Source organism: Copadichromis virginalis, linkage group LG17 (assembly GCF_057382275.1).
Source record: "Copadichromis virginalis isolate Kocher_CV1m ecotype Utaka linkage group LG17, C_Virginalis_male_GT1.1, whole genome shotgun sequence".
Taxonomy (NCBI): domain Eukaryota; kingdom Metazoa; phylum Chordata; class Actinopteri; order Cichliformes; family Cichlidae; genus Copadichromis; species Copadichromis virginalis.
Window position 1 is genome coordinate 33,892,847 of NC_140634.1, and position 25,642 is coordinate 33,918,488.

A 25,642-nucleotide genomic window follows, 5' to 3' on the forward strand; every position below is an offset into this window, starting at 1 on the left:
TGTGTGTGTGTGTGTGTGTGTGTGTGTGTGTGTGTGTGTGTGTGTGTGTGTGTGTGTGTGTGTGTGTGTGTGTGTGTACTTCCAGGCACAATTATGTTTTCGCTGGTGGGTGTTTGGGGTCCAGGTGGCTGTATACTGTAATATTGTGCCCACAGTGTGCAACAGCATGGGGGATGTGGGAGCCCAGCACAGCATTAGTCATAAAAACACAGGCACTGATGCCCTGCTGCTAACTGTAACCTAAGGAAATGTGATATACAATCTTTTAGTGTTATAACCTATAAACTGTTTTAAATATAACCTTGTAAACTATATCATAATTAAAACAAATACATATCTGATTGAACTTTAGAAAATTTAGCTATCACTACAGATATTTAAAATATTTACAAGCTTTTATATAAGCCTGCTTTGTTTGTTGGCAGCTATCACATGATAAATTTTGTGGGTGGCTGAAATGATTTGTCTTTTCAGTGGGTTTCGCAGGCAGTGACTAAAAAGATCATATACTGAAGGCTAAAGAAGATAACAGATGACGTTTGGTTAAGGAGGTCTGAGTTGCTCCTTTTTAACTCCACTTGTTGCTTTCTTGAAACAAGATCAGATCCCAAAGGCATGAAAGATCTCTCTGCTTTGAGAATACGTTGAAAACAGAAGCACTTTGGTGAGTAAGAAAGCAAAGATTTCCTTTCAAGGGTGAAATCAGGCATTAGTGGAATATAAAAAATAATTGGATCGTGCTCTTCTGTAGGGCTTCATGAGCTTTTTGATAGTAAATGTGTTGGGTGTATCAGAGAAGCAGTTAAAGTTGATAAGTGAGAACGTGGAGGGAAGCACTGCACTTCTGAGTCTTTTGACTCCCACGGTGAACACTTGCAGGTGACAGGATGCTATCCTGTATTACAGATTACGTTTCATTGCCTTTGAGTGCGGTTTTGCATATCAAACCGATGACAAATCGTCTATGGTGCTTTCCCTGTTGATGCTAAGGAGAAAGACGGAGGAGGTCTATTTTTACATCCAGCCAAAACACGGTTTGAAGTGAAGGCCCAGCGGAGAGGAGGGGTAAAAAAAGCTGCACTGATGTGCTGCTGTCATCCAAAGACATGTGGGGCTGGAGATGCTGTTTTATCACTCATGTTGTTCAGATTGAGACTCAAGAATGGTGTCAGTTATATGGAAAACTCTTCTTTCAGTGAGGGTCTTGGCTCAAATGAGGCTGTTCCACCACTTGTCAGCAACTACTGGATAGTTTGTCATGGCATTTTTTTATAGACTGCCATGGTCCTGAGAGCAGGAATACCACTATCTTTAGTAATACTCGGTTTTACTGATGCTTCATCTACTATCACTATATGGCTAATGTTTATGAAATTTAATTAAATGGCCCAACTACTGATTGAAATTAGCAATTGGATTAATTTAGTTATTTAATTATTTTGCACACATGTGACCAAACCTTTCCACCAAATCCAATCATCAGGTTTTAATTTATTTAAGCTTAAGACCAAATATATCAGCTAAATGTTAGCATGTTAGCATTGTTTGCATTTGTTATATCACCAGTATCACGTTAGCATGCTAATGTTCATCACAAAATTGCTACTATGGCTTGAGTCCTGTCTTCCTCCTATCGCCCACATCTGGTCATTGCAGATAGCTGCCCCTTCCTAAGCCTGGTTCTGCTAGAGGCTTAACAGGAAAGTTAACAGGAAACAGGAAAGTTTTTTTTATTCCACTGTCGCCAAGTGCTTGCTCAAAGGGGGCAGTTTGATTGTTGGGGGTCTTCTTTGTATTACAGTAGTGCCTTTACCTTATAGCATAATGTACTTTGAGACGACTACTGTTGTGAGTTGACGCCATATATAGATAAGTCCTAAATCACAAAGTGTTCACCAGCAATGGGCTCTTCATGCCCAATTAAGGAACGTAGTGTTTTTTTACTTTATTTTCAATGATTGGTTGGTTTAGGTACCTAAACAACTTGGTAATAATCAGGAAAAAAATCATGGTTTGTGTTATAATGAATGCTATTTATTCCTGCTGTACTATTTATGTTTTATTCTGCCACAGTTGCTGTGGAGCACCCACAATTTTGTTGTACGTGTGCAATGACAATAAAGGGCTAATCTTCTTCTTCTGCTTCTACAGCATTTATCCTCACCACTGACACTTCTGGTTATTAACATTTAACGCCAAAGGTTTATGTTATATCTCAAGGGTGAAATGGGTTTCATATGTGGGGTGCGTACAGTGTTTAAGACAGTGCATATCTGTGTGTACATTCATGTACATATGCATCAGATGTTTATGTATTTAAGTGAATATTACTGAGCTGTTATGGACAAATTATAACCTAAGACATTATTGCACAGACAGTATAAGAAGAGCAAATGAGAGCTACACTAAATGTTCCCATACAGCAAATGTGCTGTGTAAGCAAATGAATTAAGGCCAATATTTCTATATATAGATCCTTCGTCAGAAGTATTGGGTTGTGAAATCCAGTCTTCATATGGTACAATGTACAAAGAGGGGGATTTTTCTAGCCTATTTTCGTTGCTATATTTAGAGGCCTGTTTCTATTGGAGATGAGGATATTGCCCGCTGTTCACAAGCTGAAGGAGGCATATGTCACCCCCCACCCCTCCCCAAAATGAACACCACCACCTGACCTACACTTCCTGGTGTGAATTAAATCAAAGCTAAGGAGTGCTGAGAAAACTTGATAGGCAGTGGTCTCTTGAGATAAGCTAGTGTCATTTTTGCTTCAGCTGTCCTACAAAGAAAACTGGCCTTGTGTAGTGTCACTTTTTGACATAAAGCAGTTGTAGTTACCCGGTGGTCTGAAGCACAAAGGAGGTTAGAAGGGAAAAAATAAGTGGAAACTTAAATAATCCAGGGCTGTCCCCAAATGAAACATGAAAGCTCTATACTATAGTTTTAAAATGCATTGCTGAGCACGTGATCTTTTATCCCCTTTGTTTACTACAACTTGTTGTGTTCCAAAAGCAAAGAAGTCTTGGCTGATCTCTCTTCTCTTCTCTTCTCTTCTCTTCTCTTCTCTTCTCTTCTCTTCTCTTCTCTTCTCTTCTCTTCTCTTCTCTTCTCTTCTCTTCTCTTCTCTTCTCTTCTCTTCAAGCATTTACTTTGATTTATGTGTCACAGATGCTAAGTTTATTTGGGGTCATGGGCCAGAGATGAAAAGTGATGGTGGTTGAGTGGCGGAAATGCTGAGCAATTTTCAGAACCCATCTGGGCTTGTAGAACTGTCTGTGGCAATGGCTGACTTGGTCTTCCATCTGTCATCTCCAGCCATATGTACTCCCGTGCTCTGCCCAGAACATGTGGGTCCCAATGAGATGAAAGTCAGAGAAAACAGGAAGAAATGTCATTATCTTGGGAAGAAACATGGGGGAAGTGGATTGGGAAGAGGAGAGGAGGCAAAACGAGCACCTGAGCAGACTGCTCGGGTGACTCGACCTGTCCTCAGTACACTGAAATAATCCTTTTAGAGTTCGGTCATTGAACAGATATTCTACTTGTAATCCTTCTCTCCATGTTTTGCCATCTTCCTCCAGCTGTTACCTTTGTCTGTGGGCTCACAGTGTCATATGGGTTGACACTGCAGACATTAAATGCACAGCAAATTCATTTTCATTATAATAATACACAAAATCACGCAGGTGCATCAAAGGCCCCTGAAGGTTCTTATCCATATCATATGCTATGAAGTGATCATGTTGCCTAACTACCCAATACAAATCTAATAAAATGACCAATTTGTTTGGTTTTCACACCTATAACACCTTAGTACAACATCATATCATTTTCACTTCATGACAGTAACATTTTATAATTTATAAAACGTGAATTACATATTCATGCATGATATATTATGATATCATCATAATCACCAACAACAAGCTAAAAAACCAAACATCATTGTCCTGCTGAAAGCTGAAGCTGCTGGAAATCAAATGCTTTTCAGATGGTATTGCATGGTGGATCAAAATCTATTCTGTTCCATCCATTTTGACAAGATCTCCAACATTATTGGCTGAGATGAGCCCTAAACAATGACAGCGCCTCCACCACACACCGTGTTCCCTTACAATCTGAGCCAAAGATTTCAAATTTGGATTCATCATTCTATCACTTCTTGTTTACCTTCCTTAAGAATGACTTCTTGGCAGCCACCCTACTACAGAGGACATTCTGATGAGGTTTCACTGAACAGTTGATGTGTAAGCTGAAGGGCCAGAGCCATCTTTCAGTTCCTCTTTCAGGCCTTTGCTTGATTTTTTTTCTCTCTATTTCTTAAAGACGTGACTTTCAGATAGATAGGTTTTTTTTTAGACCTGCCACTTCTTCTTTTGTTCTCTTTTTGTCCAGTTTTCCTCCATTTTTTCCTCAGCGCTGCACACCATGTCAAGACATACATTTCCAGCTTATAGCTCTTTGGGAATTTCCTTGTTGGTACAAAAATGCTATATCATGCCTGTATAACAGCATATAACTGTGTTGTCTTTGGCATTTTTATAGCTTCAGCTATAGAAATTAGAAAAAAAATATGTTTTTTTGTGATTTTAAAGTTACAATTTAAAATTGCCTCTTTGTTATGTTTGTTATGTAGTCCGTTATGTGTATAACAACACTGGTTAATGCCTTTCCATACACCCATAATAATCCCATAACACAATAGTGCCCTGCAGACTGTTCACAAAGCTCAGGGATCTGGGACTTAACAGCCGTCTGTGTGCATGGGTGTTGGACTTCCTCACTGGCAGAACTCAGGTGGTGAAGGTGGGTAGATGCGCCTCTAACAGCATCACCATCAACACAGGAGCACCTCAGGGATGTGTCCTCTCGCCACTGCTCTACTCCCGCTACACTTCAGACTGTGTGGCCACCCATGGCTCCAACACCATTGTGAAGTTTGCTAACGACACAGTGGTGTTGGGTGCCATCTCCAACAACGATGAGGCGGCCTACATGGATGAAGTGAAGAATCTGGTATCATGGCGCCAGAACAACCACCTCCAGCTGAACGTCGGCAAGACCAAGGAGCTGGTGGTGGACTTCAGAAGGAGTCAGCACAGAGACTACAAGCCCATTATCATCAATGGAGCTCCAGTGGAGAGGGTGCAGTCCTTTAAGTATCTTGGTGTCCACATCTCCTCAGACCTGACATGGGCTGCCCACATTCAGGTCCAGACCAAAAAGGCTAGGCAGTGCCTGTATCACCTACGACAACTGAGGAAGTTCAGGGTCTCTCCAAAGATCCTCAGGATTTTCTATACAGGCGCTGTGGAGAGCATCCTCACACAGAACATGACATCGTGGTTTGGGAACAGCTGTGTGAAGGACCAAAAAGCTCTCCAGAGAGTGATCCGTACAGCAGAACGCTGCTGCAGGATTGCGCTCCCCCTGCTTCAGGACACCTACACCAGGAGATGCCGGACTAGAGCAGCGCAGATACTGAAGGACCCGTCCCATCCCGGCAACAAACTGTTCCAACTTCTGCAATCTGGTAGAAGGTTCCGCATCATCCGGGCAAGGACAGAGAGACTCAAGAGGAGCTTCTATCCCCAAGCCACCCGTGCCCTAAACACACACACCTGCCCTCTTACATCATCTATAATTGACTGAGACAGGACTCTCTTCCAGACACTCTAAACCAAGGCACAATGTACATTCCAAATTCCTTTAATTTTAAATATGTTTATATTGTCTATTCTGTAAAATAGTCAGATGTCTATTCATATTAATGTACAGAATTCACCTGCTTGCTGCTACTACCGCACATTCACCCAATGTCGAGGAGCATGTCAGGCTACATTTCACTGTGTGTTATACTTGTATAACTATGCATGTAACAAATAAAGAACCTTGAACCTTGAACACCCATTTTCTTCTGCTTATCCTTTTCAGGATGCCAAAAGCCCTCATTACTCTGAAAATTGTCAAGGAAGGACTGAAAATGAGTGAAAAAGCAGCCAATGTCCAAAGAAAAACCTTGGAACACATCCACAAATCCTGGTTACCAATTGGTCAAAACCGCTTTAAAAATTAAAAGTCTGGCTGCTTGGAAGTAAAATATTGAGGAATGAAGGGGGGCCTCAATCCTATTAACGTCAAGTTGCAAATGGTTGGCAAAAAGAGAAAGGTATATGTTTTACAGAAACACTGACTAATAAAAGTCTATTTTTTTTTTTTTTAATTTCAATCAGTTCCTATTTGGTTGCTTGTTGTCCACGTTATGTTTTCCTTTTGTCTTGTCATATTTTTAACTGTTATCACAACACTGGCAAAGGTGCACGAGTTTGAGTATTGCTTCAGTGATGTAGAATATAGTCCATTTTCCACTACATAAAAAAGCACACACTAGCTCCAGTGTCCTGTCCTCTCAGGGGGGTGAATCCATGGGGTCCTCCACGGCTTATGATTTATTCATATATGGAGTAACATTCCAACAGTCTCCCTACAAAACCTTTCTTATACCCACAGCCCCCCAACTCTCCATTCAGAAATATACTAGAGTATAGGCATAAAGCACTGCAATGTGGAAAATTAATCCAGGTTTATTGGCATTTATGTTAGATGCTGTATGTGAGAGCAAAAGGCCAAGCAAAAAAAGGGAGTGCACCGGATCATGGTAAAAACAGTAGCCGAATTTCACCTCCAAAGCCAGCACCGAGCCTCAGGTTGCTTGCTTTTCCACAGCACATCCATTCATAATTTACCATATAACCTACAAAGGTGGATGGGTACGTGGACGTGCAAAGTAGTGGTGAGACAAGGAGGGGAGAGAAGCACATTTGACACTTCAAAGCATTTTAATGCACCGTTTGCAGCATGAGAAATGAATGTGCATTAGAATGGCTTTTTAAAAAAAGTCCTTTGTACTCGAACACAACGCAAGCTGACACAACACAGGCAGGTGATTAGTCCAGAATAAAAGAAAAGGGAAAGCAGTGTGTGAGATGAGCATGGGTCTCATAAAAACAGACACTCACACTGACTGACACATACACATACACTCCTCTTTTCTCTCATGCATGTTGAACTCTTTCTTTTTGGCAGTGGAACTCCCTCCAGTTTTGCGCTTCCTCCTCAAAGACTCTCATGTATTTTTCATGCAGTAGAAGCCTTGTGTGTCCGGGAGGGCTCTCCACTGTTGCAAGGTCATGTTCTACACCAATATCCTGATATTATTGGTCTGTAATGTCTCCATGGATGACTGTAAATCAGTGCTTACATGTCTTGACGCTCTGGCGACCGTCATGGCTACCCTGAAATAAAACTAAACCTACATCTTTCCAGCTAATACTCACCAGAAAGTCCCAAAAACAGAATAATACCGTCATGTGTCGAAGATGCTGTAGATAAAGGGACCTTCACTGACGTCGCTGGGTACCTACTACAAGTCCCACAATGCGTCACTCGGCCTTTTCGCTTTGCTGGCGATGTTGTTGCGTTCAGGTACTACTCGGGGGTTTTCTCGTTAGACATTTAAATCTCAGCCCCCACATAATAACTAGTAGATGGAATGAATCCTCAACTTAGTGTGTGTGTGTGTGTGTGTGTGGTGGGGGCTCAGGGAAACATATTTAAATGATATTATGTGTAGGCTAACAGCCCTGAAGTAATATTTTAAAAAACTAACAGTTTGTATTGTCTATGAAAAATAAGCTAACATTACTCCTACTGCTTTTTATGCTAGTTGGTAACCGTAGCTCGTTGAGTCGTCATTTTTTAACTATAAAACAAACTAATGTTAAAACAAGTTAACAGTGCCACATACTTAGCAATGAATGTGTTATTGCTCTGTTAGTAGGATTGACAAATAACTAGCTCCAACCCCGATTGAACCCATTGCCGTGACAGTTTTGAACAGGGCATTGGGCTACAAATACAGCCTGCTAAAGCTTAATCATTCTAAAAAGTATGAAAATGCTGGTATTTAAATACGAACAGCGTTCATTTTCTCCAAATCTTCCGACCATAACAAACAATAATTTCGCAGGGGGCTCCAAAGTGCTCTGACCTCTCCGGGTGTCACATTTCCCACAGAACCTAAAGGCAACGCGTCTCCGTACCACTACGAGCAGCAGCGGCAGCAGCAGCAGCGGCGGCTGAGGCGCTTTCTCTTGCTGTAACCTAAACAATGACTCCTACTACAGAGCGGAGGAAAGCACGCCAGTAGAATGCGTTACACGGAACCCAAACCTTGCTTTTCGCTGCTATTCCGACCACTCACTTAAACTTACCGACAGTAAACATGTGGATACCTACAGAACACGAGAAATACGGCGTCGGTAAGTTTAATTTGCCTTCATATTCCTCTAAAAAAATAAACTGCTTTCACTCGCGTTCAGCTGTAAGGGCATGTGTTAATGTGCGCACGGGAGGTGGTGAAGTGGCTGTACTTGGATGCTGATTCCCGGCGCAGTTAGAGACCGAATGACTGTGTTTTTATCACGAGGCGAGCGCTCTCTTTCAAACAACCCAGTGATGGGAGCTTGGATTTCATCTCACTGCCACATTGCAAAGCATAAGGTTGCCCGCTTCACCCCCTCCTCTTCTTCCCCCTCCTCCTTCTCCTCCTGATTTGCCAAATGCCACATTTTTGATATTTTTAAGTCTTGCTCGCGCTTTGCCCTATTTTCCCATTTTCATTATGAGGATGTGAACTGGCGAGCTATTTTGACTTCACTACTGCTGTGTGTTCGCTCAGGCTCTGTCTGTTTCAGTGGTGGTGGTGGGGGGAATCAGCTGCTTCACAGCCAGTCGCTATATGTCTGTCTGTGTGTGCTTTGCCCAGCATCTAGAAATTCTTCGAAAGAAAGCCGAACGGGGGGTTAAAATTATTGTTATTATTATTGTTGATGCTTTTTCTACCACGGAGATTGTCCCAGACCTTGAGAAGTCCTGGAAATGTGTGCAGCCTGTCGTACAGTGCGCATTGTTCAGACTGTCGGAGGGGGGGCTCTTGGATCAAACAGTGAAGTGAGACAAACAAGCGACAGCAAAGCAAACGAAGCCAAATGTGGCAAAGGAAAGAAAACCCCACACAGACTTTTCCCTGTTGGTGTGGCAGGAATTTTCGTCTTGTGCCTGGATTCAAACGCAAAAAGAAAAAAAAAATCCAGAGGGTGAGGGTGGTGGTGGGGCATCTTATTGAGATGCGGCCGCTGAGAGGCGGCTTAAATGTCTCATAATAATATTCCCTAGAGATATTGTACTGTCCTCTGTGTGTGTGTGTTGCTCTGGTTGAGTCTGTGTAAAAGGGAGCCAACGATCATTTGAGCTTTTTTTTTTTTTTTTTTGCAACTAAAGCAAGCCAACCCATTCAAAGTAATAAAACTGTGATCTGTTAAGCACAGGTACTCAGTGTGTTCATATCATGCCTTCTTTCCTTGGTTCTCAATGTTGTCTGAGGTGTTCAGAAATCCCACTGTGGGTGCTATGGGTGCTTTTTGCCACCTGGACTTGAAATCAGTGAAGCACAGCGAACCAGAAACTGGCCTTTGACCTCTCCATGTCACACGTTTGTGATCTGGTCACCTGAGTGCTCTACTAGTTTCCCTTCCCTGCCCTCATAAGTGCTAAATATCTGACCTTCCTCACTCTGCAGTTATATTGTAATGTGTTTAATCACGTGCAGGGTAGAGTGTCCAGAACCATTAGCCTGCATCATTTTATTTTTTTTAAACTTTTTTATACCACATAATAGATTTATTCCATTTAGCTACTTAAACCCATTCCATGCTGTCAAAGTTCACTTGGCTGGATAAATGGAGGGCATTTATTTTGAAAGCTAAATACTCACTATTGTATTGTCCCTCTGCTGCTAGAGGGCATCCTGTTAATTGGATTAAGGTTTTTGATCCCCCCCCCCACCCACCCACCCACACACACCCTCTTCCTTGATAACTCCCAATAAGACCCCATTAGTTGGCTGAGATTTATTTTCTAAGACTTGTTTTGGCAGAGGCACTCTTCTGTGTGGCCTGATCCTTTTCAAGGAAGGAACTGTGCTGATTTCCTGTTGTGAAATTCAGGTTTGAAGAGCCAGACACACACGCACACAAGAAAGGTTGACACAGATTGCTTTTAGTTATGATAATTGCAGCTTCAGCAGGTTAAGCGGTCGCAGTCAGAGATTCGGGCAGGTTGATTTGTTTTTAGTCTCTCTATTGATCCGCTTGAACCAACAGAATGAGTGATATCCCCTCCAGACACTGACAGACTTTAGAGAAACTATTGAGCAACAAAGAGGGGGTTTAAAAGAGGTTTTTCCTTGCATTGTTGGAAGGAAATATGTGTTTATATTGGTTCACAACTGTCACAGTCAAAGGTGGGATGGAAGGCTGACCTTTTATAGGGATGGTGACAGGAATAGCTGCGTAACAAAAGAGAAAGATATAGAAGAAAGAACTTTGCTTACAGGCGCATACTGGGTGTGAATGTTGGGGGTGTTAGATAGGGTTGCCACACTATGAGAATTTCACTTTCTGTAACATATAGTGACCCTTAGAGGAGTGAAAGAAGAAGGGTGGCTGTTTTCCTTTATTTCCAGCTCCGTATTTTTATTCTTGGAGTCTACTGGAGAAGCCTTTTGTGACTGACAACTCAGAGTAATTCTTATTTACTTTCCTCTGGGCCTTGCTGCAGTGAATCCATTGCCTGCGTAAAAAAGCTCCCTTCTCCCTCCTGTTAAACCAGCATTCTTCTGATTGGTTTCCTTCTGTAAAAACAAGTGTTTTAACAACAGGTGGGTGGGGCTTTTGTGCTAACAGAGCTGCGTGGGTGATGTGACCATATTAGGGAAATCCTCTCTCGTTGACCTCATATAGAGAAAAGAGTGGAAAAAAACTGTCTGAGGAGCTGAGGCATTTCTAAGGCTTTTAGACTATATATACTTCTTGTAGCTTAGTGTCTTTGCTGCATTGTTTTTACAAATAACAGAGAATATATGAAATCAGCTGGTCTTCACATCGATCACTTATTTTGCGGGGCAAAAGGATAACTTGATGCTTATCTTACGGCAAAATAGCCTCATTTGTGAAGTGGCCATTGATGCCCACCTGGAATCACTGTCCAAATTATTCATGCCAGGAGGAACATCTGGTGCTTTACACAGGTCTTCCCAAAACACTGCCTGAAGTGCCATTGCTCTAAGTCGCACCTCACTAGGATTAACGTCATGTTTTCACATCTGGTCTTTGTTTTCAACCACACTCCCCTAGCACCTTTCTTGAACACTGTTGCTGTTGGAATTGCTGTGATATCTCGATATCTAAACAGGAAGGTCCCTGCGTTAGGCATTTTTTAATGCGACCTCCTCCTCCAAGTGCTTTCAGTGAACATTTTCTCCCCGTTTGACAGGGTAGGCTGGCTAACTAAAAGGGCTCGGAATTCCTTGGATCTTTGTGGGAAGATTTGATCTCGGGCCAAATTGAGATGAGATCAGAATGTCTCGCCATCTAATTGGAAGGTTGACGCTTTTGATGTCGATTTGCCTTACAAGCTGAGCGGGGCCCGGGGAAGATGGGGGGACGCTGCCGTTCATGAAATATGAATGGACTCTCGGCGAGTTGATGTTAAGGTGCCCATTAGCCCACCAGCGGGATGATTACTGGTTTTTAACCTGAAGCTAGAAGGTTGGAAGATTGATGAGACGATGTTAATGTATGATTTCTAAATGGACTTGCTGGGGCTGGGATGGGGAAACACTAAACTGAACAAAGAGGAAAAATCTCTTTATATATGGAAGTCAGAGATCTCAGCACAGAGATGGCACAGGTTCCTGGTAAACAGGATGAGATTGCCATTGAAAGAAATAAGAGGTGGTGTGACATTATGGCGTTGATTTAAGCTAAACCGAATATTTGATGACAGACTTACCCGAGGAAGTCTGTCCGACGCTCCATAAGCAGATGAAGAGTAATCTGTCACGAATGCCGCCCAGGACAAACACACTTTGACTCAGTCGCTGAATAGACAGAGCGAGGGAAAGAGAGAGCACTGGAGGCTGCATTGTGTCATGTTTAGCGAGAGCAGACGTCATGTTAATTCTCAGACAGAGTGAGGCCTTTCTCCACATTAAGGCCCTCTGATACAACCAATCAAGCGTGTCATTGCTCATCACAATTTGGATACATAATTAAACCATTTTAATGAGCTGCTTCGGATCTGTTTGTGCAAGTTGAATTCTCTACCAGAGGTTGATTGGCGAAGCTCGATTTAGCGTGCATCCTTTGTTTGAGTGCTGTGGCACAAAAACAGCCAGGAGATGCAGAGAGAAAGGCGCAGTGATCTGATTGAATGTTTCTGCTCGAGGCCCAGCTGAGATGGAGGGGCGACGCTGGGCCTGGGGGGTTTTCCTCTCCCGTGGCTGACATCGCTTGTTTCCTCCCTCGGGAGGATGTTGCTGTAGTTGATTGGGGTGGTTGGAGGAGGTGCGGTGTGAAGCGATGGGTGGTTGAGGGCGCTGGCGCGTGTCAGGGGTGGACTCATTGTCGGAGCGGCCGGGATGCCCTGTTACCCCCAGATTCAACACCCTCCCATCACCACAAGGGGATTAGCAGGTTGTTTTGGAGGGGGCCCTGAGGCCCATTCCACCATTATACCCATGATTTCTTAATGCAAGCAAGCCCCAGGGCGATGTATGGGTGACGGTGGGGGGAGGTGTAAGCCAACCAGCTTGTAATTGCTTGCTTGCCCGCTGCCTCGCCTCCATCTGCAGAGATAGCACCCCTTCCCCTGTAAACACACAAATTTGCACACGTACTCGTCCAAGACAATCATTTAGCACACGAGGAGACCATGGGAGGCTCCCTAGTGATTTGAACATATGTACAAAATAAAACAAAAAGAGTTAAAAATCCAGACACAATCTGTTCTCTGGTGTGCACGATGCAAAGGGTAAATAAATCTACATGGACATGTGGCGCATGACGGAATCAATGAGCTTTTTATTCATCACCAATCTGGGAGCCCATCGGCTATCGTCTAATGAGTTAGCCTCTGGGGACAACCGCCAGCATTTCAGGGCTTCCAGTGTAGCGAGGACATTTACGGTTAACAGATATCTAGGCCATGACTTCCACCATACTGTGGTCAGAAGTTGCTAAAATGTGACTGATCAGTACTGTTCACACTGCAGGCAGAAACCAGACAGCTTCCGGTAACAAAATCATCTCCTATACCAGCAGATTGCACATATTTGAATGCAGATTTATGCATACAGAGACGGAAAAAGAAATCCTCACCTATTTACCTAGATAATAGCCACTGTAACACAAACATAGACCAGGATGTGAGAAATGCCACCACTGATTCTTCCTGTGTATTTTTCAATTAAACCTTGCTGTATTTGTAATGGAGTCCCCATTAAACCACAAAGCAGTCTTTTTGTTTCTACTCTGCAACGCCGAACACAGGAAACAGAGACGTTTCTTTGATCTCTGTTCTGTGTTCTAGAAGTGACAAGATTTTACCTCCTTTTGGCTTTTCTTCATCATACACACAGAGTGGGGGAGATACTCTTGCGAATCCCACTGGTGTGGGTGACAAGCCAGTGTGCTGTAATTGTCCATATCCATGTACAGTGATGAGAGAGGTAGCTGAAGGAGGTGGTGGTGGTGGTGGTGGGGTAGCTCTCATGGATTTCCACTCCACTGACAGTCTGGGATACTTAAAGGGATGATGCTTCTAAAGAGATGATGCTTTTGCTTAGAGGTGGTCAAGCGATTTCTTTTTAACCAGAGCACACATGGTCATCATAATGGCTATTACTTATACTGGCACTTAATTCATCAACTTGTCTGTGGACTAATATTCTTTATACTATAATATAATAATGCAGTAATAATGTAAAATTGTCTACATCTTTCTCTTACAATTGATTTATGTTGACTGTTTTCTTCACCCCATTTAGATATATGGTAACAGTGCTTGTCTTTGACTACTTGTGTGATATTTGAAATGCAAAAAATCAGACATCTGTCAAGTAAAAACATCTGCTAATAGATTTTCTTTGTTTTAGAAGAAGCTATTATTATTATTATTATTATTATTATTATTGTATTAAGATAAAAGCATCACGGTTGGCTAGGAAATACTCTGCCTTTCCAGCAGGCCTGATGCGGTTCTCCTTCCTTGATATCAATTCGTGATCCCTGTGTGAGTGAGGTTAATAGGATATGTCCTATTAGAAATTCAGCAGCCTAACTGATCAGCAGCCCTCCTGCAGGAGAGGCAACATGGGGAGGGTGTGTGTGTTTGTATCATCTGTGTGGGCTGAGGCGGAAAAAAAAAAAAGACTGACATACCATTTTCATAAACGAAGGGTGTCGGCTTGTGACAATCATAGTGATTGGCAGGTGAGAAGAGCTGTTTATGCATCAAAAGACACTCGTTTTATTTTTATTTTTTTTAATGCTCATTTGCTGCAGAAAAAGCATCGCCTGGACTTGACTAGCATGAGCAATCTGTGTCCTGTGGCTGTAATCCAGGCTTGCATGTATTGACTGTAAAGGAAGTGTACATTGATTTGTGAGTGTTAGTGTGGCCGCCCCGACGCATTATAATGCCCACAAGGCTTCCGTTTTCAAATAAACCTTGGGTAACTGGTAGCTGCTTGTGCTGCCCCTCAAGTTACTAAAAACCACTCGCTTTATTATTAATGCGTTAATAAAATCGCAGTCGCGGTCTGCCCGGGTTAAATCTCATAACTTTAAATGTGTTATTGATCGCTAATAAAGTGTCATGGTATGCTTAAAGGACTTTAGAAAAACAGAGCTAATGGGTGTGGGTTGCTGTCTTTACTTATACCCTGTTAATTATCCAGTGGGTAGGTGGGTGGGTGTGTGTGTCTCGTAGGTGTACAGCCACAGGAGGGTCACACAGAGTGTTTTGGTCCAGTACTCATTTTCCCAAGTCTGCCCCTTTTTTTCTCTATTTGCTTTACTTTGGAATGGCGTCTGGTAGAGTTGTTTTTGGACTTGCGAGTTGCTGTCATCACTTGGATAAAATAATGAAATTAAATGATTTAAAAAGAGCTATTTTGTATTACTATTGAGCTGCAGTATATTACAGATGGAATAACACAAGGACTGATGAACCGTCCAGCTTAGGTTGTCAAGGACACTATTAGGAGTTTATCAGCACAGCGTCCGTCAGGATTAGTGTTGTGGAGTGAGACAGTGACGGGGAGGTGAAAGGTCTTCAGGCTGAAAGCTGTTGAACGTCATTACATGACCTTGACTGGGCGTTCATGCGCACTTCCCAAACCTCGCTGGGTTTATCTGTCCCCTCTCTCACTCCTCTTGCCATTTTCTTGTATTGCCTTAATTAAATGGAAGTGCTTCTGGGTGTCTGTCTGTATTGAATTGAAGTCGTTTCAATGCCTATTTTCCCTCTTTGTATCTATTTCTCTGTTGCCATCCCTGCAGTCTCCTGCTCATTCCTGCAGAGTGAGTTGTTTTCAGAGACAGCAGATTGCGCCGCGATGACCCTTATCTCATTTTCTGCTTCTTTTTTTTTTTTTTTTAACTTGCTCACTCATTCCTTTGCAGTCTGGCTTCCTTTTTTCTCTCACTTCACTCTGTCTATTTCACCTTTATCTCTCTTCCATATGAATCCGCTCTCGCCTGTCCCAGATATCGCCAGCTACTGTGTGCTCCTCTGTGCTCCTCTGTGTCTTGTACATTTGGTGTTACATACATATTTGTGGGCTTATGTGTGTAATTTTTCGTATGGAGCTTTGTGTTTGTTGGTGCATGGTTGCAGCAGCCGCCTCTGTGGACTGGAACTCTGAATATGATAAATCAGTATGAGTGTCCCTCAGGCTTTGCAGTAGAGCGGATGCTACGGCGGATGCTACACATCTTTTGTGGTGCTACATGCTTGTCTCTCCATCAAATCCTCTTAAACATGTTCCCCGTTCATCGAAGCGTAAAAAGAAAAGCATTGAGTAGGTGTGAAAATGCACACCTACTCCCAAGTAAGGTCATACCAGCAGTGCATATTGGCTGTGGGGTCAAGAGCTGTGGCAGTGGCATTGATCAGTATAGAGCCCTCTGTGCCCTCTGTGAGATTGAACTGCTTTCCCCTCATCGCCGTTCCCTCCTCTGTCTTTGGAAAGATCACACTGGGAGGATCAGCTGCTGCTGTCACTGATTTCTGGCCAGCCCTCTCCGACTTCACTTTCTCTTAGATGTCTCATTAACCTGCTCAATGTATCTGTTTGTGCTGGTGTTGGGTGTGTGCGCACACCCTTCTCAGGTTGAATCAGTGCATGTACAGATTCTACGTTTGCTCTTTGTCCCCTTTGAAGGTGGTGTGTGTGTGTGCGTGCGTGCAAGCAGTCTGTTTCTTGCTCTGGGTGCGCCGTCAAGATGACGGCCCGGCTCGCCTGTGCATGTCAACCTGCTGCATGCGACGCGCTGGCTGGCCGCCCGTCCTCATCACCTCTACTCTATCAGCTCACTTCCTCTCCCTCTGCTTGCACACAGAAAAGCTACTTTTAATGTCAGGTTAGGTTAACTTTCTAAAGGGCTTTTCATTGCAGCCCATCGATGCTCATTTACCCACTTTTTTTTTTTTTTTGTCAGTTTGAAGACTCAAGTGTTTGAGTTGATTGCAATTGATTTTTTTTCTTCATTTTCCAGCACAGTTCTCTTTAGCTGATTGAAATAACTTCATTCTATCGAAGCAGAAGGTGGATATTGTATTTCGGGAATGGTTTTTCAGCCAGAAAGATGTCAAAGAAGAAAACTCCTTACTCTCCGAGGGGTTGCGAGTTTGAAATGAGATAAACTCCAGCTCTCGGTGACAAAGCTACCAAAAAACAGGATTATTTCAGAAGTGACTAGTTCTTCTGAATTCCAAAATTAATTGTGTGGGTGTTGTAGAGTGTTATTGCCTCAGAGGGTCTGTTTAATTCATCAGGTTGACTAAACTACCAACTGCGACCCAGTTCACTTTTCTTTTCTGTCTCTTCTTTTCAGTCCTCTTCAGGGACTGTTACTATTTGGAGTGTTTATCCAGCTAAGAGGAAAGCCTTCAAACCACGCTGAAGGAGAAAATGTGTTTTCGGTTAAACACTCGTTTTGAATTAATAAACCCCTCCCCCTAAAAAAACCCAAACAACCAAAAAACCAAAAACAAACAAACCCCCAAAAACATTAGAACTACTGGATCATTTGAAGTTTTTTTTTTCAGTCTGGGGGGAGAAGACCAAGAGTCTTCATTCTTCCTGCCTCTCATCATTGATTGAATGAGGCCTTTTCAGTATTCCTCCAGCAGCACTGAAGATTGGCATTGTGGTGCATTGTAGGATTGATCTGCTTTCCTTGTGTTCCTTTTCTGGAAGTTACATAGAGGATTCCTTCTCTTGATTCATTCGGCTGAGTTTTTCTTCTCCCGTTATTTAAGCAAGACCTGAAGGGGGCATTTGATGTCCTTTAAGTTAAGTTAGTAGTTTTGAAATTGGCTTGCTGGAAGCAGAGAAGATGGATACAGACTAATTCTCCCAATAGTGTATGCATTTTGAGCCATATTAAAGAAGAAAGTGTGACGTGTTGGTAATCATTTAGTCGGTTAATAGGATTGATGCCATTCTAATTAATTGACTTAGCTTGGCATAAAGACAGGAAAGGTACCAAAATCTGCCCACCAGCAGATCTAAAGCTCTGTAAGGAAAAGCTCACATGTTGTTTCCTCTTGCTCTCAATCATTATTGTGAGATTAAGTCCAGCCAAAGACGCAATCATGTGAATTCCCTTCTTAAAGCCTTATTTTTCGTAAGTTGATAAATTCCTCTTTTGTAATTTCCTAAAGTAACACACCTCCACGTCCAGTTAGAGCCCCTCTGGTAAAAACAGCATGCAGAGATCTGTGAGCTGAAAGAATCCTGAATATCCGTGTTCCCAGCACACAGAATCCAATCTTCTGTTTTTTAATGGTCGTAACTGTGTAACACTGGGAAACTTTAGGCCTGTTGTCTTGTTCGACTTACACAATCGCATTTTTCACCTGTGTGATGTAAGCTTTTTGTGTCATGACACAATGTGTATGCTAGGTTAGGCAAAACACTCAAAAAGACACCTTTCTAAACAATTGTTTTCAACAGATTTAACTGGTAATTTATTTTATTTTTTTATTTTTTTAACATTTTGTTTTCAACATCCCAAAGGACACTGAACTTGCAGCTGTTGTGCTCTTCTAATTCATTTCAATAGGGACTTGTCTGGGTTATCGCAAAATAAAATCAGGAAGTAGTTACTGCTGAGTAACAAGATTAGCTTATATGGGCTTGGGTTAGAGAAGTGTTTGTGATTCAGATTGTAAGTCGTGATTTATCCCCAAAAGATTGTTCATATGATCTTGTGACCAAATCGCCAACCCCTGCATACACTGTATGACTAGAAGTGCTGGGCGACCTACACCTCACACCTAGAGGAGCTACCCAGCCATGGAAACCCATGCCATGAAGCTCCTGGAGCACAGTTTTAGTGCTGATGTTAATGTCAGAGGCTTGGCGACTTTAATGCACTATGTCCCATTCTTTCATAAATGCTTGTAGAGGCGCTAGGTGTTTCATTTTTATTCATTGCAGCCATGGGACTGAAAACACATTAATTCAGAGATTAATAGGTGTGGCCGAGTGTTTTTGCCCATTAAGTGTATTAAGATGTATATGATTGGTTCCCAACAGGCCCAGAGTAGAATGTCCTTTGTAATGTGTTTTACCTTGATCAAGGTCACAAGCCAAACCTCTCTGCAATATAGCACTGAAACCAGGCATCATGGTCGCTCCAGGCTGTGGTATCAGCTTCTTTTCCTCCCGCAAAGCTTTACCAAAAAAAGACATCCAGCCACGGCGGGGCTGGCTCGAAGGGCCACTGTGTGCCACAAGCCTGACCTCACTCCCAAGCATCCACCTGGCGTCTTTATTTTCCTCCTTCCACCACTTGCACCCTCAGGGGAGGGAGGGCTGAGAACTAAAAGTAGCAAGTGACCCTGCTAAAAGCGGTTGAAATGGATCCCCTATTGTGTGGGTGTGATGCGGGGGTGGGTGGGGGGCGCAAAGGAAACCTCCCCACTGTGGGAGCCTTTGTGAGTCGGACTCAGAAAGGATGACGGCGCCGGATGGACACCTCAGGCAGCTGGCTCAGTGCGGAGCAAAGGAGGTGACATGACAGAAAGAGTAATTGTTTGTATGTACACTGGCAATGTACACAACACGAGCACAAATTGTGATCCTACAGCACCTCCTTTTGTGAAGCCCCTGGGTGTTCTTGCTGGCAAGCAGTTTTTGTTAAAAGCAGGCATTGAAGCCATGGAAATGGTGCAGATAGATGTGATATTTATACAGCTATTTATTGGTAAAAATCATAATTACTATAAATTGTTTTGCTGGTGTCTTTATTGCTGGTTATGTCAGTTGTGGTGTTCTCTTACTCCTGTAGTCCTTACCCCTCTGCTCCTAATGGCTCAATAATGGAGGTGTCTTTTGGGCTATGCATCCCTACCCTATTTATCCAGACCCGAATGAGCTGTCAGTGGTCCCAATTTGAGCAGAATGGTCATCACAGGACTCAGTATCATCTTCCACTCTTTGAGAGCTTTGAGCTTTTTTTGAAGAAAGATGCTTTTATGTTGTTTCATTAGTCAAACTTGAAAGAGTAAAAAAAAAAAGGATAATCTTGACATCAGTGAGTTATGTCTCTCGTCTTTGAAACATGAATCCTATCCTCTTTGTTTACACACCTCTCAGCACCTCAGGAGCTCGCTGATGCACGGCTACAGCAGAGGAGCGAGGTGTATTTGTTTTCCAACGCCATCAAAAAATAAACTTAATCGGAGCAAAGCACATTCTTCACAGCCACAATACATGTGCTTAGCTGAGCAGATGCCCGACTTCAAGCAGGACTGAGCATTGTCTTCCTGCCTTTCTCACTTCACTCATACCGGCCTGGGCATTCTGCTGTGCTTTTGCTGCTGACATAATGAGTATAGGAATGCTAAAAATACCGCCGCACAAATAGAGCGTGTTGCGCTGCACACAAAATATGTTGTAGTATGGCTGCCGATGCTGTCTCCTGAAGCATGAAAAAGAAGGACGTCGTGGCTTGTGATCGTGATCAAATGTTCAGCTGTTTCCTTTTGAACAGGCTTTTGATCAGTGGACGGCAACCTGCGAGACACGCATAAATAAATCATAACCCATTCAAAATTCAGCTCAGGTTAAGCTCCAGTGTTTACAGGTACAGGAGTGCACCCAATTGGATATTTTGCAACACAGTGCAGCTGCATCTACTTCAGCTTGTTTTCAGTCCAGAGGTTACTCTGCTAATGGTGCTGACTGAATGGGCTGAGGCCAAGCCATTGATTTTTAGGGGAATGTTTCCAGGCATCATCAGTGGTGATGTGTCACACCCCCGCCCCGGACCCTCATCTGGACTGCAGCCATAATCCTCTTTGCACAGGCTGTCCTAATGTAGCAGCAACCTTACCATCCCTACCTCCTAGTACTAGGAGCTGGGCAGCAGTGGCTGGCTGTGACTGTGGTCGAAACGGTAGACGCACAACAGCAGGCATGGATGTAAAAATAATGTAGGCATATAACAATAAATCAATTTGTTGGATAATTTAGTTTCTCTTTGGAGATGTAATTCCCAAATTTAGGCTTTTGGCTTAAAAATATTAAATTTGTTTTGCTGGTATCTGTGATTTCATGTTTGCTTACAGTAGAGATGGAATATGGATATTTAAAAAAAACAGTCAATGTTTTAATCCCATATAAATCCTCAGGCCTCAGTCACATGGGCCACAGACCAGTTGGCACCCCCCTGGAAACCTCTGGCCACTTGGGGAAAAATGTGTTTTCCTCATATATTTGGTGAGTAGGTGCTGAAGGGTTGCTGGCTGTCACCATGTGAGATCAGTCATAAGGAAGGTGATGTACCGATTGCGTTCTTCGTAAGATTAGCAGACAATTTGCATGAAAGATGCTCATTTGTCTGAAAATACTTGCTAACTAACCACTTAGTGGTTGTGAACCATGAAAAAGCATGACACATAAATGGAAACCATTCACCTTGAAAGTAAAAGCTGGGCCTTAATGCTGAAACCTACGTGTTTCAAAAGGGACAACCTTTATTTTTGAAGGCAAGTGGTCTCTAGTGTGACTAGCTATTAGCAAGTAGTTGGCAGGTTTTTGCAGATAAGTCAGTGTCTTTCATGCAAACTGCAGTAATCTGCTAGCGAAGCAACCAAGACAAATGCAAAGGGGGAATTTGACAAACCCTAGGAGCAAGCAAGTAACGCATATGGGGATTCAGCTGTGGTAATGTGATTATACTGTAGATCGATTAGTCAGCTTTTGTCATTGATCACACTACGTATAACCACTTGAGTCTCACCCGGGCCTTACACCAGGTGCTCTTCATGCTTGAGCATGCAGCAGTGGGTGGAGTTGGAAATCATAAACCACATATTCAAATGCAACCCACAACTCTGAACTTTTCTAGATGTCACAGACAAATATGCTTGTGAGAATGTAAATGTCCAGTAGATCAGATAGTAGGCAGCTTGTAAAAAAAGTCTGTGTGCATGTACTTTTTGATATTAGAGCTCAGTTTTACAATTTATAGTAAGTTGCTTTGCATAACTCTTGGCTATGGGGAATGAACCGTGTTTTGGAAACTACTGCTCTAAACTGTTTTTTTGTTTTTTTTTAATATGTCCCATGTATGATCTGCCAGGCTTTACCAGGCACCAGGAGAATGTGAGGCGAAAGGCAGATACGGGTAAACTGTGGAGAGTCAGGCACAGAAAATAAGACGGAGAATGTGATGGTTGATGGGCTGTCAGTTTTCGGTCCGCATGGAGTTCTTCCTCAGAGTTGAGCTGCCAAGGCTGGCGGAGCACGGTCCCAGTGTGTCCCTATCTGCCCCTTTGTGTTTAAGGAACTCTCTCTGTAGCTCATTAGAATCTTTATACTTTCTCCCCCTGAGGAGTGCCAGGCGCCGAATGGGCGCACAAATGAGGCTACCTTTCTACTTTGTATAATTGTGTTCAACCACAACTGTGGGAGGAGAAAAACAAAGATGAGATTAATCACTGTAGCCTCGTCCCTCCCCGTTCTCTCATCCCTCATCTGCCTTCCATTTCAGGGCTCCTGCCGACTTTTTAACTAGTTTCATTTAATTACCGACAGCTTTGGAGGGCGCACACGACTGCTGTTGACCTAAATCAGAAAAGTGGGACATATTTTTCCCCCATTGCCCCCTCCAACTTTCTTACTCTACTCTATTGATTTTTTTGCCTGCGTGGACCGCATGCACAAGCAAATTGGCTGAGCACAGCCATCAGTTTGACACCCTCACTCTCTGTCTCTCAGCTTGTCTCTGTCTTTACCGCTGCTTCTGAATTAGCTGGCTTCCATGGTCAGACTTCCCTCTACTACCAATTTATTCTGGAGGATGTGTAGGGGAATTGGGATTCTCATCCATTTTTGGGGTCCCTGACAGGTTGAGAGAAATTGGAGAGCGGCCTCTTTTGTTCGCGCCGATGTAGTCGCAGTAATGGACAAGATTAGGGCAAAGTGTGAAGCAGCTCCTCGAGTTAAAGCGAAAAAATTCAAAGCAGGCACAAGGGATTTTCTTGTGTGACAGTTGAGTATTGGTTAATTATTTCGAACAGCGCAAGGTGGCTCGAGACTCTCTCCGCAGCCCTCCTCCTGTGCCTCTCAGTCGCCGTAGCTCTCGGCTTGTGTGATTTCCTACGTGGCTTGCTTTGACAAACAACAGCACCGATTCAGTCTCATTACCGCAAGTTGGATTCATTAAAGAAATCACTCCATACTATGGCCGTTTTGTCCCTTTTCTCTGTGTTTTTCTTTCTTTTTTTCCAAATCTAACCGAGGCCAAAGTTTCCCAACCTCCAGGAATAATCCTCCTTGATCCACCAATGGCATGCAGCACACAGGAAAATAGTCCTGACGACAGCTGAACCTCTTAGCCCCGCAGGAATGTTTGACCACGTGCGGCCACACAGACACACACATAAGCTCACCATACACATAGGCCATACATTCAACGTTGAATCGCAGTGCAGAGCCAAACAGAGCGTCTCTCCATCTTCAATAGCAATTTTGTTTTTTCAGTTCTCAGCTCTGAATGACGGTGAAGACAAATTTGAGGAACTAGTTACTACTTTTAGAGTTTGTTTTTTTTTTTTTCGTGAGGTCTATACTTCCTGAAAGCCCCATGTGAGGCGACTAAAGCAGAGAAAAAGGGAAGGAAACCCATTTCCTATAAAAGGCCATTTGACACACATACAGATTCCCTTCCCAAGAAAGTGTTATAGTAAACATATAAGAACTTTTATTTATCGCTCTGCCCCATATTTCTTTTTGCTGGCGTGTCTATTTGCTTGTGCGCGCGTTTGTGTGTGTGTTATCGATCTAAGTTGTTGCAGATGTCAGGACTGTTGTCCCAGCAAGCTGCAGAATCCAACCCTCATCTTGCAGTTTTCAGCGTGAGCCTCTCTTCGTTGGAAAAAATGACAGTCGGGGCTAATATAGAAATGGACAGAGTCAAGTCATTCATTCCCCGCATTGTGTGGCTCACGGAAAAGCAGAATGCACATCACATGAAAACACTTTATTTTTACTCTGATGCGCGGGCTGGATGACAGATGCCTCGCTCGTCATATTTCTTGGTTCAGTTGCTCCTCACCGCTGTCGCTATCTTGTCATTGTTAGTTCAGCTCCATTGTAGTCTCACCACCTCAAATGGCTGCCTCGGCTCTTTTTCTACCCCGCTGAGCTTTACGGGGTCTTGTGGCAAAGCTTCTAAACTTTCGCTCGTGTTAGGAATTGGCAGTTCCCCGTAGAGCGCACTGTACTTACAAGCGCAACTGTTGAATGCCTCTTTGTGTAGAGGCCTTTGGGGTTGTAAACTGTAACAGCTTTTTGGAGACTGTTACTCTGTCAGAGAAATAGTTCTCAACTTTTGGCAGTAACATACTTCCCATACAGCAGATTAGATGTTGTTTTATTTGATCAGCAGTTATGACTTCCCCATAATCCCTATTGTTCCTCGTGGTTCCCTTTTGAATGAAATATTTGTTGATCATTTTAAATTGCTTGTGCTGTGTTGCTGCGAGTCCATGGATGTGATATATTTTGACATTAATAGGTGTATTAGGGTTTGTGCTCCGGAGCTCCTTCAGTAATGAATATTCAAGATGGATCAGATGGAGGAAATTAGGTCTCACACAACATATCCTGGGCGCTAACTTGGCCTATGGTACAAGTGGAAAGAGAGGGACAGATGTGAGTTCTGGTCACAAATTAGCAGCTGTAGTTGTTTCTATTTTTGTGGGAGTGGGTGTTGAAAGGCTCTAAAAGTGTCTAAATCCAGCTAAATTTTGAATAATTGTGTAAACAGTGTGATTACTGTGTGCTGTGAGTGAGAAGGATGTTAACCAAAGGAAGTAAAAGAACTACACAAATCTCACACCATTTACTGTGGCCTTGAATCTGAGACATTTTCTACTTATGACTGATCACACTCCCTTTCTAATCCACCATTAGCCATTAATAAACCTTCCTCGTCTCGTCCACGTTTTACCAGCATGACCAGTGCACACTTGATAGCCATTAGTAACGTAGGTTGCATATTCCCCTTACTGTGTAGGTAGTTGGCAAAACATCACCATACTTTGCTCTGTTAAATGGCTTGTTCTCTTACAGTCACATGAACTTTTGGATTGATCCTTTTTGTTTGATATATGAACTAATGCCACAGATGATTTGTTTTGGTTGTATAAATATTTGCATAAAAATACATAATTATTGTGTAAAATATGTTAAAAGAAAAGTTTAAGAAGCAGTGAACCCGTTTACTCATGAAAATTTTAAGTCTAGGGGAGGAGCAGCTAGTTCAAAGAGGTTTCTATAAAGAGATCTAAAGAGATTTCTAGTTTCATATTGGATTTTTTTCCCTCCCCTTTTGAAAGGTTTTTGATTTCACAATTTTTAATCCATTCATTCATCCATTTTATCATTCATCCATTCATTCATCTGAGTCCGGGTCATGGGGCCAGCAGTCTAAGCAGAGAAGTCCAAACCTTTCTAACCTTGCCCACCTTAGAAACAGAAGCAATCCCAACCTGGCCTAAAGCATATATAGGATATTTCATTTTCAGCCTTTTTATTTTCTTTCTTACTTTTTGGTAAATAATGTGCAACATCGAAGGCAGAACGAATAAATCCATCCATCATGTTTCCTGACTTCCATCTTTTCGAAGAATCTGACATTGCTGCACTGCTAAATAAAAAAAATAATTTTGTGTCTAGATGTATGCATAAAGGATATGACCAACTATGTTGAAGGCAACAGAAGTTTATTTATAAGCATCACTTCCTCATATTTTTTTTAATCCTGGGATGAGCCTGGATTGGTATGACACATCACGGGGGTGGGTTTCATCTTACTTCACCTGCAGCATCATTTTTGTTGGAAAAACACTCCGATATTAGCACATTTTTATAGCACTGGAATCACTATTTGCATAGGCATAGTTTTGGTGGGTAACATAATTCACATTACAATTT

The 25,642-nt window shown here is 42.7% G+C and overlaps 1 protein-coding gene across 4 annotated transcripts in view; it reads left to right on the plus strand.

Annotated features, from left to right (window-relative positions):
- The first annotated feature begins 8,095 nt into the window (after positions 1-8,095).
- The window catches only part of dock4b (dedicator of cytokinesis 4b), a 135,200-nt gene continuing 117,653 nt past the window's right edge, over positions 8,096-25,642 (plus strand). For all 4 annotated transcript variants that reach the window (XM_085437775.1, XM_085437778.1, XM_085437776.1 and 1 more), the window contains exon 1: positions 8,096-8,321. In XM_085437775.1, the coding sequence (XP_085293901.1) occupies positions 8,285-8,321 (37 nt within the window). In that variant the 5' untranslated portion in view covers positions 8,096-8,284. The remainder of the gene's footprint in view (positions 8,322-25,642) is intronic.